We start from the raw sequence: 16,225 nt of genomic DNA on the forward strand, positions 1-16,225 counted from the left end.
CAAATATGTCCTGATTTGGCCTTTACATGTCACTCTGAATTAGTCTCAAGTTCATATGACCTTAAAATCATCTGTTTTAGAGCCAGCACATCTGTAAAATCCATTAAATCCACCTGTCCAAGAGGGGTGGACGCATGGCTGGCTAAGACCTTGCCTGGAGTGCATAACAGCCAGTACTTTTATCTCAGATGGTAGTCATGAAACTGACCATGGGACAGTTCTTAGGTGGGTATAATAGGCAAAAATTAAATTAGGTTGAAATTAATTGGGGGTCATCTTACCTTCTAGACGACCTGTGTTCCCTTTCTCTGTCCTTTTCTCTATCTCTATCTTTATCGCGATCTTTTTCTCGTTCCCTGTCACGATCTCTGTCCCTATCGCGTTCTCGTTCACGATCTCTGTGCTTTCTCTCTCTTTCTTTGTCTCTGTCTCTCTCCCTGTCTCTGTCTCTCGACCTTGAATGAAATAAACAAGATACGAGGCAAGTTAGTAAACATGTGATAGCAAAGGCAGCAGAAGTAGGGGGGTGGAAGGCAGAGGAGACATGTGTCCTAAATTTTTTATGGTGGGAACATCCCCCCTAAAAATCCTAAAAGATGAAATAAAGCAATAATTGCCCTGTGTATCCTCATTTTAGTGTGAAAAACACTATATTCTGAGCCAAAATAGGGGAAATTTGTCTTTTTCGACTGACAGTGTAGTCTTACGTACAGAGGGGCCTTTTTTACTGTGAAGTCCTACTGGGAGGGAGACTCAAAAGTGAATTTGTTTTACCATGTGCATGTCCAGGGACTTTTATTCTTTATAGCAATGAGATTTATTCTCCTAACATCTTCAGCAATGACTTCATGTAAATTTAGCGATCATCAAACACAAACTTGACCGCGAAAGTCGGGTGACCTAATGGTACAAAATAAGATCTGCCAGGGTGCCGGCGGTTGACTAGCGTTTGGTTTGATGACATCCCTTTATTGTTCTGGGCAAGAATGAAGCAACCGCATTGCTTAATTTAACCCATTTCCTTTTGTTCTTGTATTCTTGTTTTCATAATTCTTAAAATGTTCATTATCCTACCTGTCCCTATCCCTGTCTTTGTCTCTGTCATCTCGGTCCCTCTCTCTGTCTCTATCTCTGTCCCTGTCTCGATCTCTGTCCCTGCCTTTGTCTCGATCTCTCTCCCTGTCTCGATCTCGATCCCGATCCCTTTCTCTTGTACTGCTCCTCTCTCTATGACTTCTCTCTCTGTGAAAGACGCAAGTATTTTCAAGTAATAGTGTAAGTTTATTAATTTTTGCTCACTTTCGTTTAACAACTTTTTGCACTTATTTATCATAAATTATTGAATATACATTTTGTATAGACAAGAGGTTGGATGACAATTTAACCAACTACAGTCGGTCTTGTCTCCATTTGAGAGTAACGCAATGTTGGAGTTCGCCTTGTCAGTTTTGAATAGCGTGCGCTAACCCAATCCCGCAGAACATATACCGTATTTCGTCAAATAGTCGCCCCCCTCAAATAAACGCCCCCACCACTTTTTTCAACCAAGATGTTTCAAAAATGCCGATATTTCCATGCTATCTTGTGTAGTAAGCTTACCAAGTTGCGCACATGGTCGATAATAGTGTCAATAATTGGCGAAAATCTGGATCAGAAACCCGGAAGTGAGCCAGAAGTCAGTGTTTCTAGTTCATAGTTTGTCATTTTAGCGTGTGTTTTTACTTTACCTAATGATTTTAACAGGAATTATCATTCTAAAATTGACCTTGGGAAAATGTAACGCCCTGACGAAATACGGTACACACGCATAGGAGGGCGATTTGTACATACGCTTGTGACACAACCACGTAAATGCACTGATTTAAATATGCCACTGCGAAATCTAACATGGTGCTACTCTGACCTTGAGACAAGACAAGTGTGAAGATTGGGTGTGAATAAATGTATATTACACCCGCAATGGAAGAACTCAAAAGATTGATGACATGTTATGAACTTGACTAATTCCATTCCAGCTGACCCCCTCCATCCCCATCATTAACCAGGGTTCAATTTTTGCTGGCAAAAACATGTGTTTGGCAGCAAAAACCTGTTTTTGCCTGCCTGGTTTAAACTGGCAAAAACTCACAGTCTGTCAAATATTAAAAAGTAACACAAGCTCATAAACAGTTGCACACAACATTCAATCATTTTTTTTTCTCATTAAGTCCGTAAATGGAAAATGTTTTGAATTTGATTCAACACATTTCAGTTAAGTCCACAAGTGTGCAATGAAAATCTATACCTTTAATTAGTACTTAATAATTCAGGGGTGGAATTTCGTAAAGTGCCACAGGAGTCCAAGTGGATTCTCGCAAGAGAGTTTTGCGAGAGTCCATGGATTCCCGTAAATGGATTCTCGTTGTACAATCTTATGGAGTCCAAAAGGTATGTAGGCCTCACGTAAATGCATTCAAACAAACAAACTAACAAAGTTAAGTTTTTAATATATGTGTCATCATACTCTCACTTCCATATGTCATTGCATCTTTGGCGACTTTTCCTTTACATTGTGCAAGATTTGAAACTTTTAAGGCGTGTTGAACTTAAACGTAAGTTCGCTGAGCCGATCATTTCCAGCGCGAGTCCACATGTACTCTCGCAATAGGACTTTTACGGGAGTCTCTGCGAGAGTCGACTCTGGGACTCCCGCCGAAATTCCACCCCTGTAATTAATTTTGAGATGAAAAAAGTGAAATATTTATCACTTTTTAGCTTTTGCCGGAAAAAAAACACGGTCAAAACTATGTTTTTTCTGCGAACCCTGTCAGCAGCAAAACTGGTAGTCAGTCAAAATAATACGTAATTGATAAATTTCTGGAAATCAGACTGGCCCTCAGCAAAACGCTTGTGCACAGCATCACCATTTATGGGAGTTTGTGCGTGGAATAGGATAGGGGATATCACCCCTCTCCCTAAAAAATGTTTTTGCTTTTTTAATTCCGGAAATGTAAAAAAAAATAATAACAAATTAACAATAAAATTGGCTAAAAATAATTATGGCAACATTTCCGAGAATCAGGAAATTTCAGGTAAACTTGCTTCCCGGTATTTAAGAGCATAGAAGAAACCTAATTGATCAACATTTGTAACGCCTCCCTTCCTAACAAAACTAGTTTATAGGACATCATGATATGTTGGGTTGTTCTCCTTCCAACCTACCTATGTTCCCTGTCTCTGTCTCTTCTGTCGCCTCTGTCTCGGCTATATTCTCTTGAGTCTCTCCTGCGGTAATCATCTGAATCACTACCACTATACATCAAACAAACAAAATCAATGCATTTACTTTCAAATTTCACATATTATACTAGTATTGCATCCAAGATAAGAAAAAAATAACTTTGCAGTGAGATAAGTAATGTGATGCGATCAAGCAAAATCAGTTAGAACTCGGAAATATTGATTTTGAGATACAGCCAAGCAAAGGAAATATTTCCGTGTTTCCTGTTGTTTTGGAAAATCTTTAATTGTTCATTATCTTTGAAACTGGTTGTTCAATTTCAATGGGGTTTTATGCAAAATCCAGCTTTGTAAATGCTTTTTACTATCCTAGAAGAAACTGAAAATTTAATATTTCCGAGTTCTGACTGATTTTGCTTGATCGCATCACATATTAAAAAAAAATGTTAGATTATGAAAGATCATGAAATTTCACCTGTAAGTAATGTGCTATTCCAGTTGAAATCCATACACCCCCTATGGAAGACATGATTTTAATCTCCTACACAGGGGGTGTAGATTTCAAATGAAGTCACCCATTCAGGTAACCCCATTTGAAATTCACACTCCCTGTGCGGGAGATTAAGCTCATATCTTCCAGAAGGGGCATATGGATTTCAACTGGAATAGTACAATGTAAAATGAACCCATGCAACTCAATGCATGTACTGCACATGCTTGTGTATTTTATAAATGCAATGCAAATGCGCTGCAAACATGCTGCTAGTGATGGCAATGGGCCTGCACTTACCAAGTAAATAATTCTCAAAATGCAATCAATTTTTCATCTTCTTTAAATATATTTGAAGAGTTTAGATGCAAAAAGCTATACATCCGTTTTTCTCGATTTTGAGATATAGGCAAATACATAAAATGCTCATTCTGAGGCTATTGAAGGATGTGTTGATACTACGCTTCATTTTTTAAGTATGGTGTTGATTTAAGGGGTACTACACCCCAGGCCAATTTTGTGCCTATTTTTGCATTTTTCTCAAAAATTATAGCACATTGGTGACAAGTAAGATATGTATATTATAGGGTCAGGGATTACAACTACTGCACTGGAAAATTTATTTCTGCATAGACAACAGTTTTGGAGTTACAGTCAAAAATGAGGGAAAACCAATATTTGATCAATAAATCAATAACTACTTGCTTTGAGTTGCTGAATTTTCAGTACAGTAGTTGTAGTCCTTGCCCCTATAATATACATATCTTACTTGTCACCAATGTGCTATAATTTTTTAGAAAAATGCAAAAATAGGCACAACATTTGCCAGGGTGTAGTACCCCCTTAACGTAAAAAGGTTTTAAAATGGTGTATATCTCATTTTGCATGTGAATTCTGCATATGTTGTTTATTAATTGAGACTTGAGAGGTATTTCATGAATTCACAATGTTGTATTCTAGCAACTTGGTATATTCAATATCAAAGAAACATGAAAAAAACTGTAAGAAACTCATCAAGAGATCTGTTTGGCAGAATGTGTACAGTGCAACAACTTTGCATTGTCCTCATTTTGATGGGATATACAGTCATTCAAAGATGTCAAATTGAAATCTTTTTTGCTGGCAAAATGATTGCTTTAATTAGCTTTAATTATGTGCATGCCTCAACAAGCTTTAATGCATCACAGTCTCGCCTATTGCTCTGTATCGACAGTCAGGAGCCAATCAAATTTAATGTTTACAAGCTAAACATGCACTAAACAATGTAATGCCACAGCCTGACCTCAATAAAACTGTTGATCACTCTAGGATGCAGATCTCAACAGCAAGCAACTCAAATTCTATATGGACCAATCCATACACCCCCTATGGAAGACATGACCTTAATCTCCCACACAGGGAGTGTGAATTTCAAATGGGGTTACCTGAATGAACGACTCCATCTGAAATCTACACTCCCTGTGTGGGCCAAGTCTTCCACAGGGGATGTATGGATTTCAACTGGAATAGCCTTATATGTTAGTATCAAACCATGAATGCCCAATAATAAATATATGTACCGGTACACCACAATCTACCGGAAAAATGCACTTTGTTTACGCATTTTCCCAACGAAGACAATTCCTTTTGAATTTGATTGGCAGTTATTGCAAAATCTTTAAGAACTCATTCCTATTTTTAGGTTATTTGCGACCTACTAACACCATTTAGTAACCAAGTATCCTGTGTTACAAAGTGATTCTCAGGCATACCCCTGATTGGTAGTTTTTGTTGCAGACCAGGACCGGACCATGCACACAATAATTATCCAAGTGCGGACCATGTGCCTGGGTTTTAAATTGCCAAACCAAGGACATTTCCGCAGTTTTTGTGCTTCATTTTTGCTAATACAAATTACATGCAATGGTACAGGGCAACAGTTGATGCACCATGATTCTAGTCTATTGCATAAGTTTGGAACTGAGGACCGTCCACAGTTTTGTATGTTCCATGTTCGGAGGTGTGTTTTTATACCAACTTCCGCGATTGAAAGCAAACGTACACACCCCCACATGTGTACACACTCCCACATGCCATAATTTAGTTACATTGTGAAAACTCTTCAAATTAACATAATGACCTGTGCATTGATTATTCATTTGTTTTCCTACTTCTTTTAATTTAAAAATTCATTGCTTGTTTCCTACTTAGAGCATGTAATTATTTTTTCACCTATTTTTAGAAAAAGCATTTCACGTAACATTTGCAAATTAGAAATAAATTGGAATCATATGCTTTAACAGCATACTAAGCATGCAATGCATATAATCAAGCACTGCTACCGATTAGCTGATCATGCCACCTGTCAAAGGGCTATTCCACTTGAAATCCATACACCCCTATGGAAGACATATGATCTTTATCTCCCACACGGAGGGTGCATATTTCAAAAGAAGTCACCCATTTAGGTAACCCCATTTTATATTCATACTCCCTGTGTGGAAGATTAAAAGGTCATGTCTTCTACAGGGGGTGTATGGGATTTCGACTGGAATAGCCACATAGTCATCACAGTATGAAATCCCTGCTCATATGGCATACGTTGATGGTGCGCGCATACTATTTGTTACAGCAATGATTCCAATTTTTGCACCATATTGTTCAAGTTGGACAAAAATGCATTCAGATGATAAGAACAACTTTTAAAGCCACAATGCATGATTTTCATCAAATTTTATTTTTGTTATTCTTTACTCGAAATGTTGAAATAATATTAGTAATAACTGTCGGGAAACGTATTTGTCAATTTTAAGCCGAAATAACACGGTAAAGTGAAAGAAACCCCACTGGCTATTTTGGCTGTCTAGTATGGAGTTCTAAGGGGGGATTTACTGTCTGAATACTATACCGTAAAACCCCGTCTACAAGCATATAGAGTACACTCTTTTTAAAGCTAAATGAATCCAGGCGCCATTGTGGAATTAGAGCAAATAAATTATAGATCCAAGCATGTATACAAACAAGTATTATTGTAAGACCAATCTATTGTATTGGCATATATACGCATGTATCGTATTAATTTAAATTTCATCAAAAACACTATATATGCTTGTAGACGGGGTTTTACGGTATTGTCAAAATTGCTCTGTTGATCTGACAAGCACAACAAATTTGGGTAATTACATTCAGGTGTAAGTTGGGACATATGTACATATTATGCCCAAAAAATCAGGTCTGGAAAAAAAAAGTAACCATTTTCATATTATAAGATCGTACATTATGGCTTTAAGCAAAGTTTCATGCTATATAATGAGGGTTGAGTGCATGAAGGCTCAATCTGCAGTAGCTGCCAGGCGTCATGTGTACAATCAGTACCGTATTTCGTCAAATAAACGCCCCCGGGGGCGTTACATTTTCCCAATGGGGGGCGTTTATTCAAGGTCAATTTTAGAACAATAATTCCCGTTAAAATCATTAGGTAAACTTAAAACTCACGCTAAATTGACGAACTATGAACTCGAAACACAGACTTCTGGTTCACTTCCGGGTTCCCAATCAAGATTTTCGCCAATTATTGACGCTATTATCGACCATGTGGGCGACTTGGTAAGCTTACTACACAAGATAGCATGGAAATATCGGCATTTTTTAAACATCTTGGTTGAAAAAAGTGGTGGGGGCGTTTATTTGAGAGGGGGCGACTATTTGACGAAATACGGTATTTGATTAATCAATTTCCAGCAATTCATTCAAAATGCCAAGGTCAAAGTCCCAAATATTACATAGCATTTTGCACTATGAGCTACAATGTATTCCACATCAAATTGCACACAGCTTTTGATTTCAAGCTCTTTTTTGCTTAGCAAAAACCGCTATACACTGTTTGTTTGTTTTGTATAGCAGTTCCAAATTTGGCATAGAATTTTGCTATTCTACACCTGGTAATATTAAACACTGTGTTCAATAAAAGATGCAGAAATGGTCAAATGTCTACAGGGCAGCTATTAAACGTATAGAGCAGCTATTGCAGATAGTGGCTCCTTGCACTACACCCTTGATATGATGCAAAAATAAAGCAAACATTATTCTTCATTCTTTTTACCATTAATATCTGAAAATAAATTTTGCTGCCAAATCCATTCATTTTGCTTAATCATATCATATGTTTACTGATGTACATTGGAAGACTTTGGATGCAAAATATATATCCACAGACTGCCTCTTGTACGGTTTGTATCAATACTGTTATGTAACAAGATACAATATTAAACAATAACGCAAGACATTCTGTGGATTGGTTATACGTCTGAACACGTCAAAGTAAAGTGTTCCTCCTCAAGGTTTTTTTTCTTCCATCTAGTTGATGCCGAACTAAAACTCCTAAGTAAATACCACACCCAAAATTCATCATAGCAGTTATATTACAAAATATTCTTAGTCAGTGGGAGTGGTCTAGTTCGTATACACATTTCTGATTGGACAATCGCATGATTTCGGGTGCCGTCTATCAGGCCGTAGACGACCCCACGTCATCATGCGTCTTGATAATTCGTAACACGCGTGTAGAGGTGCGCGTATGTATCGCGCTGGATGCGTAGACTAGTGCGGAATACGCGAACGCGCTAGCAATACTCGCAACAGAATACGTGAAGTTGTAAACAAGTTTCGTTCATTTTATAATGAGGGGAGTTTTTATGACGGTAACTTAGTTTTTGCTTAAAAAATTTGTTTACAGTTATTAAAATAATATTTAACTGACTAAGAATGAGAATAAGCGATAGTAATTTTTATTTTGCCTATCCTCTACCTATGATGAGCGACAGGCAGGTCCAATATTTTATCGTAGTGGATACCGGCGCGCCGCATCCACTACTCAAAATATTGGACCTGCCTGTCGCCTATCACACGGTAGAGGATAGGCAAAATAAAAATTCCTATCGCTTATTCTCTAATTCATTGTATCTTATGCTCACCGCCGTTTATAGTCCAAGCTCCCGCCACTACGCATGGGAATAAACAGAAGAGTTAGGGCATCAATGGAACCAATACAAATCTTGATTTATAGACTAACTCTTCTAACTCTTGTTTGGCTTATAATTGGCAAAAAAAATGACTTGTAGCATTGTGTGTTGATATAGAATGGAAAACACGCAGTTGGGCAGAGCACTTATGCTAACTGCATGACAGGTACATGTTTATGTGAATTTACACAAGCATAAGTTGGTGTGTGCAGTAACAAAAGCCTAATAATTTTCGCCAATGATAAGCCGAACAAACTATAATTTACCCCCATGCAAATTATATCGATTTGAGTTAAGGTTGTGCAGTGCACAAGTATTTGGCTTCATTTTTGTACACATTTAGTAGGAGTAGTTCAAAGTGAATGTAAATTAATACTTCCCTTTCAATGGGTACATTTCTCAAAAATAGCACGAGCGTACACAAAATTGAGCTTGTGCTTAAGCAGTGACAAGTTGAGCGCTCTGGGTACCCTCAGATGAGAAATGTTGCCAGGTTCAAACACTGGCGACATCCAAATTCAAGCACACTCAGAAGGCTCAGGCATGGGACTTCCCTATCAGGTTTTCCTATCTAAGGTTTTAGGACAACAGGTAGATGGAGAGTGCAGAATGGATGCACATTTACTGTATTCAAATTGAATTGAATTGAAGTGAGTTCAATGTCTTCTTATGGCAAACCACATTATGCATGACATGGCTCCATTCTGCACTAAATGGCCAACTTTTCAACTAAGTATTTCAAGTACACAAAACCAGGGAAAATGACATAATTATTGTTCACTATCAAAGACAAAAACAAAAACCCAATATGATCTTACCTGCTGATATCACTCTCTGTTCCTGGACTCCTGTTGCCAGGTGGCCCTAGGAAGGCTTCATATCCTGGAGGTGGTGGGCCTAATGGAGGCATTCCTGGTCCTCCTGGTCCTGGAGGTGGCCCTCCTGGCCCCGGGGGCGGCGGCCCTCTTGGATCCCAAGGTGGTGGGGGACCTTGACCAGGTGGGTGCTGGAAATTGGGCCCACCAAACCGAGGTCCACCTGGTCCACCAGGTGAATCTGTGGAAAAGATTAATTATAAGTGTCGTATGTAATAAAGTAATGACCTCAATGCATAATATACATTCTGAAAACTACAGAGTTTCTCAAATGGATGGTGATCTCTTTGAGGTCCAACAAATGTTTACCTAACTGTCACTATCTGATCCAATCAAACCAAAGTCAGAAATTTTCAACAATGAAGTTTTTATAAATTTGCTCTTAATAATCGAGGGTTAAGAACCAGAAAGCTTAACTCACTATGACCAGCTCTCACTAAATGAGCATAAAGTTGACAAAATAACTTTCTGAGATATTCCAGATTTGAAATTATGATTTTATACCAATGCAAACAAGTTAGGATGGCTCCTTGTTTTTGGTCTCCAAAAATCAATATTTCCTCCAGTATTTCTTAAACTTTTCTATTGATTTCTTCATGATTAATGGATTGTTGGAGCTCTCAACCTTCGTAATGTTGAAAGTCTCTGGGCTTCATGGTTGTAAAGTTATGAACTTCTTGCTTTTTGCTGCTTATTTTTGCCTATATCTCAATTGAAAACATTTTCTTGACATTTAAGAAACATTTAATGCTACTAAACATTTGGACCAAAACCAAACAAAAAATGACACCAGTTTAGGCAATAGAAACAGATTCGTTTGAGCTTCGATTGACCATCGATGCTTGTTCGATCCTTATTATATATAAAATTAATCAATTGACTATTGTTAATTGGGATAACATGTGAATCTTTGCTTGTATTGACATTGACCAATATAAATTTAGCATTAATTCTGATTAATTAGCTGTTCATTCATCAATGACAAGCGTCGACGCAGCATTGACGGTCGATCCAAAGAGCGAACAAATTTGGTTCTGATGCCTTACTGGGCTTGTGTGCCCAAGTGTATACTCACCAAAGTAAGGAGGTTTGGAATCTCCAAATGGAGGGCCTTCCATCCTTGGAGGACCTCCCATGTGTGGGGGTGGAGGACCAGGGTGTGGGGGTGGCATTCGAGGTGGTGGTCCACCAGGTCCGTGCGGTGGCCCATGAGGTGGTCCATGAGGTGGTCCATGAGGTGGACCATGAGGTGGACCATGAGGGGGACCTGTACCAGGAGGAGGTGGACCATGTGGTCCTCCATGATGACCTGGAGGGGGAGGTCCTCGTGGTGGTGGCATACCAAAGGGAGGAGGTCCATCTGGAAGAGTAAACATAGATAATTGTATTAGTGTCTTTTTGTAATCAACCACAAAACAAATTTTTGTATAAAGACCTATCTAAAGACCTATTCAGTGAAATTGTTTATAAATTGCTTAAAAGTGAAGGATATGTCATACAAATTGTCATTTGGTACTTTTGAAATTTTGGCAAAAAAAATTGGCAAAATTCAAAGAAACAGCAGTATTGACGAAGTTGATTTTGACCTTTTGCGTGTCTTCCCCTTTTGCGTTGCGCTAGACCTCACGCCTTTCAATCTATGTTTTCACATTGACGACTCCAGCGACTCCTCGTAGCGTTTCTGTGCTCTCCTCTTCCTTTGTTTTCCGGCCCGCAAAAGGTCATCACTTGACAAAGGTCTATGACCGAAAATTCGTGGTAAATCGGAGTAAAGCAAGTGGGCCGGATGGCGTCCAAGGTTGGTTAAAGAATTTGCCTATGAGCTGAGTGTTCCCTTAACAGAGGTTTTGAACACCTCCCTCATTGAGGGAGTAGTCCTTCTCAATGGAAGAAGGCCATTGTAGTTCCAATACCAAAAACAAACCCACCAAGCATTGAGAAGCTACGTCCTGTCTCACTTACTGACTGCTTTGCAAAAATCGGGGAGGGTTTTATATCCAAGTGGGTTTTAGAAGATGTAAGTCATAAAATTGACCACCAACAGTTTGGTAATGTCAAAGGTGTGTCAACCTCACATTATTTAATTAGCATGCTTCACTTTCTTCATCAAGGCGCTGACAAGGGCAGCAACGTTGGCACAGTGGTACTCACAGATTTCTCAAAAGCATTTGACTTGATCAACCATACTCTGCTCATGGAGAAATTTATCCATATGGGAGTCCGTGAGTCTATTGTGCCATGGTTGTCTGACTTTGTCAGCAACAGACAACAGTGTGTTCGTTATAAACATGTTCTTTCTGATTACAAAACTGTAAATGGAGGTCTCCCACAAGGTACAAAACTAGGCCCAATAGGCTTTCAGATTATAATCAATGATGCTGTATCAAGTAGTGTGCCCAAAACAAAATGTTGGAAATATGTCGACGATTTAACAATTGTTGAGAACTGTATCCATCCCAAATCCAGCCAAATTCAAGACGTTTTGGACGAATTCAGTGAATGGCCTGCCAATAATAATCTGAAACTTAACCCTTTGAAATGTCAAGCCCTGCCGGTCTGCTTTAAGAGGAATCCACCCAATAATGTTATCAAAATCAATGACATTCCTCTAACTTTGTTTCTGAGGCAAAAATTTTGGGTATTTGGATGCAGGACAACCTCAAATGGGATAGAAACATTGCTGAAATTGTGGCCAAACCAATCGTCGGTTGTATATGCTTAGGATTTTAAAAAGGTTTGGTTTTAATACCCAGGAATTATGTTCAGTTTACAAAGGATATGTTCGACCATTACTTGAATACGCAGATGTAGTTTGGCATTCCTCACTCACCACAACTCAAGATCATACTTTGGAGCAGCTGCAAAAAAGAACTTGCAAAATAGTTCTGGGCAATTTGTATGATGGTTATGATAACGCTCTTAATCTGTGCCAGCTAGACTCTCTAGCTGATAGGAGGGAGGACCATTGTCGTAAGTTGGCCGAAGGGCTTTCTGCTTCTATTCGAACAAAAGATCTCATCCCTCGGACGCAACGTAGCAAAGTGAGTTGCAAATTTTAGTTCCAGTATTTGATTTAATTGACAAAATAATGTTTTGAACTACTGGATGAATAACCTTCACCAAGATACGTTGTTTCTTTCCATTACTATCTTATTGTGAAAAACCAAGTAGCTGAGGATTTAGCTCAATATGCTAGGAAAATATTATAACCGATGCCCCTATGTCGACTTTGGCTAAACAAGCTGTATTTTTGCCAGAAAGGGTCCGAATAATTGGCAGTCCATGTGCAACTGTCAATCAAACTACGGGACAAGTCTGTTTCACTATTGAAGTAGAATGCACAACATTGTCGTGCACATGTACGTAAAATTTTAGGCTAAGTCTTACTAAGTGTACCAAACTCCTTAGCACCTGTCAATCAAAGTGCCGTGAAGTGACTTCAATTTTTATACAGGGATTGAATACGAGTGTCACGGCCCTGGTTTAAACCTTCTCTATATAGCACTGATACACACAGTAACATAGCAAATAACAACCACTTGATAATATTACCTACCATGAAATGGTGGACCAGGTGGTCCTCCTCTGGGAGGCGGGCCTCTCATATCTGGATGTCCTCGAGGAGGTGGTCCTCTCATGTCAGGAGGAGGGCCCCTCATACCTGGCGGAGGTGGGCCCCTCATACCTGGTGGTGGAGGGCCTCTCATGTCAGGTGGTGGGGGCCCTCTCATTTCTTGTGGGGGCCCTCTCATATGTGGCGGAGGTGGCCCTGACATATGTGGAGGAGGCGGCCCTGGATGTGGTGGGGGTGGGCCTCCATGAGGGGGGCCAAAATTAGGCGGGGGACCTTGCATGTGAGGAGGTTGATGCATATGTGGTGGTGGACCTGGTCCTGTAAAACAAGAGAGAAACAATAAAGACATGTTATCTTTTGATGTAGGTTTATTACAACAAAATTATGTATCACAATTTGTTTAATGGTTCCTTCTCATCCTATCAAACTCGATATGGGATTGCTTAACACCCATGACACTACTGGTCATCTAACAGCATTTCTGATTGGTTGATAACTTGAAATGCTCATTTCAATTGCCAATTATGACTAGGCTTTGAACTGTTTATAGTAAAACTTGCATTTACAGCTGATCTCCTTGATTGGTTCAAAATTGGACACAATATTCATTTTGGCCAATCGGCATGTAGTTCTCATGAGGTTAACACCCAACTGCCTGGTTTCTACTATTCTGAACAATAGAACACCGTTTAACCGCCGGTTCTGCTAGACCCCACCGGTGGGCCGACCATTGGGTTTTGAACCATCCCTAGCAAAAAGAAACAGACTGGGTTTATGCGCCAGTTATCTCTTGTTCCAAGAAATCAATTTTAACGGAAAGTCCACAGGGTAATTTAGTTATTAGTCTTTACAAAACAGTACAAAATTGTATGGGCGTAACTCGCTGTACTCCCTTCATTTTGGCTAATTGACTGACATTGAAAATTTTGGCTTAATGCCTAACAGATTTGAAACTCCCTCCACATTATACAATATCTGGATGCTGACCACATACATAGTTAAAGGAGAATCTGAACTCACCGCCATCCTTTTTTTCAGGCATGGAGAAATTTTGGGGGTATCCCTGTTTTGCCAGGAGTGCATTCGGAACTAAGCGCTGGTTGTGCGTGACACTAGCAGACCATTAATTTGAAATTCTTAACGACGCGATGCACTGATTGTGTCACATGAGCAACACAAACACACATTTATTATAAGATCAGATGAAAAATTGTTTTTGTTTGCTTCCATGCGCTGTTGGAAAGGACCCTAATACCCCCCAACTTTTCCTCTAGAGGTGATGGCTTCAACATAGAGGGCAGCAAAGGGTGTCCATATTCTACTAATTTCTGTAATGCTTACCAAATGTTCAATGGTGAAAAGAAAGACTTACCGCTACTTGGAGCAATGTGAGGTGGCGGTCCCGATGATGGTGGCATATTATGCATACTGACTGGAGGGGGCCCACTGGATGGTGGAGGTATTGATGTTGGCGGATGGTAGCTTTCTTGACTCGTTGGTGGAGGACTTGAAAAAAGAGAGAAAAAAATTCCAATTGGTAACATTCTTTGGAATTCATATATGTGACCCATCACATCGAAACACGGCAGTTGTCGGAAACCCACATTTAAAGATAATAAAGAAAATAATAAGAAATTTAAACTGTATTTGTCACATAAAATCGCTATTCTACATGCGATATTAATGGAAGAGGTGCCATTTTAAAGCTTAAAAACAGTCCTTTGGTTTGGTAAAGAAATCTACAAATTCATTTTTGACGACAACTGCCATGTTTCGATGTGATGGGTCACATAATACAGAATGTGATACATAAGGATAATTGAAAATGCAGAAAGCAGCAGCAAAAACCAGCCTATGCAGTAATTTTGAAACCATACATATCAATTTTAACTTTAGAGTTAAACATTTATCCATAACTAACTGTGAAACTCCATATAATGTTGATACAAGTCAATGAAATTAATGTAACTTGATATTGTAATTTTTTCATCAAATTTTTGACAATATTTACCAAATTAACGTATACATATTACAGGAGGTTGATACATTGATAATGAGTTTAATAGCAGGGAAAAATCACTTTTGTTGTTGTTGCAGATTTGAAATATTTGATAAGATTTCAATCTCTATGGCAGCAGTTCCCAAACCTTTTTAGAAGCGACCCAATTTTTGCCAGTTTTTTGTCATGATCCACACACTATTAGTGGTATATAACTGCAGATATCCAGGGGTGGAGGAAGAATGACCTGCAGTTTGGTAGCTGCTGCACTACGACATGGTGACACACACATTTACATACAGAAAGTTGATCAATAGAAATATATCTACTATCAGGAGACACTGACTTTTTGTTTTCTTTTACAAGTTTGAAATATTTGAGAAGACAACTATCACTACGGTATGACGACACACAAAGATATTGAAAAGTGTGCATGTACAAAAGGTTAAGCTTAGTTTCAAACAGTTATTAGGAAAAATTTCAGTTAACGAAATACTTTTGATGGTAAAAAGTCGGTTGGTTGTTTTCCACTGATGAAGAAATAAGGCAACATCACACATGATAACTGCAAACAGTTTATTGTATAGATTTGCGTGTCGTCGTTGGGCAGGAAAAGCCTCCTATGTGTCCTTAACCCTGAACATGTTTAAAGCAAAAAATCCTATGTAACTTCTTGGCAATTTTGCTTTAAACATGTTCAGGGGCCAAAGAAACATAGGTTATTTCCTGCCCAACGATGATGTGCATGTGAAAGTTTGTGTGAAATGTGTGTGGTGGAGAGGAATTATTAACAAAGTGATTTAGAGGATTCAGAAAAAAAATTCAGATTCACACTGTTCAAACTGTTACTAATGTTATATTTTCAATTCAACACAGGACTTACGATGTTGTATAGGTTGTGTTTATTTCGTACAAACTACAGACAAAGTTGATAAAGTCGATGAGAAAAAGGAGCAGAAATACTATAAGCAATGTCTCAAACATTCACATGATGGAAACTGGAATGTTAACTGAAGATCAAATCAATTGTTTCATAACAATACCCACTCGGGAAACATAGTCTGAGTC

At 38.8% G+C, this 16,225-nt stretch overlaps 1 protein-coding gene across 4 annotated transcripts in view; it reads right to left on the reverse strand.

The window, feature by feature from the left end:
* The window catches only part of LOC140160609 (uncharacterized), a 50,892-nt gene that overhangs the window by 12,492 nt on the left and 22,175 nt on the right, over positions 1 to 16,225 (reverse strand). For 3 of the 4 annotated variants that reach the window (XM_072183854.1, XM_072183852.1, XM_072183855.1), the window contains 8 exons: positions 14,531 to 14,664; positions 13,141 to 13,476; positions 10,660 to 10,944; positions 9,528 to 9,765; positions 8,662 to 8,688; positions 3,202 to 3,291; positions 1,075 to 1,242; positions 282 to 455 (listed from right to left, as the gene is read on the reverse strand). In XM_072183854.1, coding sequence (XP_072039955.1) covers positions 282 to 455; positions 1,075 to 1,242; positions 3,202 to 3,291; positions 8,662 to 8,688; positions 9,528 to 9,765; positions 10,660 to 10,944; positions 13,141 to 13,476; positions 14,531 to 14,664 — 1,452 coding nt within the window. The remainder of the gene's footprint in view (positions 1 to 281; positions 456 to 1,074; positions 1,243 to 3,201; positions 3,292 to 8,661; positions 8,689 to 9,527; positions 9,766 to 10,659; positions 10,945 to 13,140; positions 13,477 to 14,530; positions 14,665 to 16,225) is intronic. The other variant, XM_072183853.1, reaches the window with a different exon arrangement.

Source organism: Amphiura filiformis, chromosome 9, assembly GCF_039555335.1.
Source record: "Amphiura filiformis chromosome 9, Afil_fr2py, whole genome shotgun sequence".
In the NCBI taxonomy this organism is placed as follows: domain Eukaryota; kingdom Metazoa; phylum Echinodermata; class Ophiuroidea; order Amphilepidida; family Amphiuridae; genus Amphiura; species Amphiura filiformis.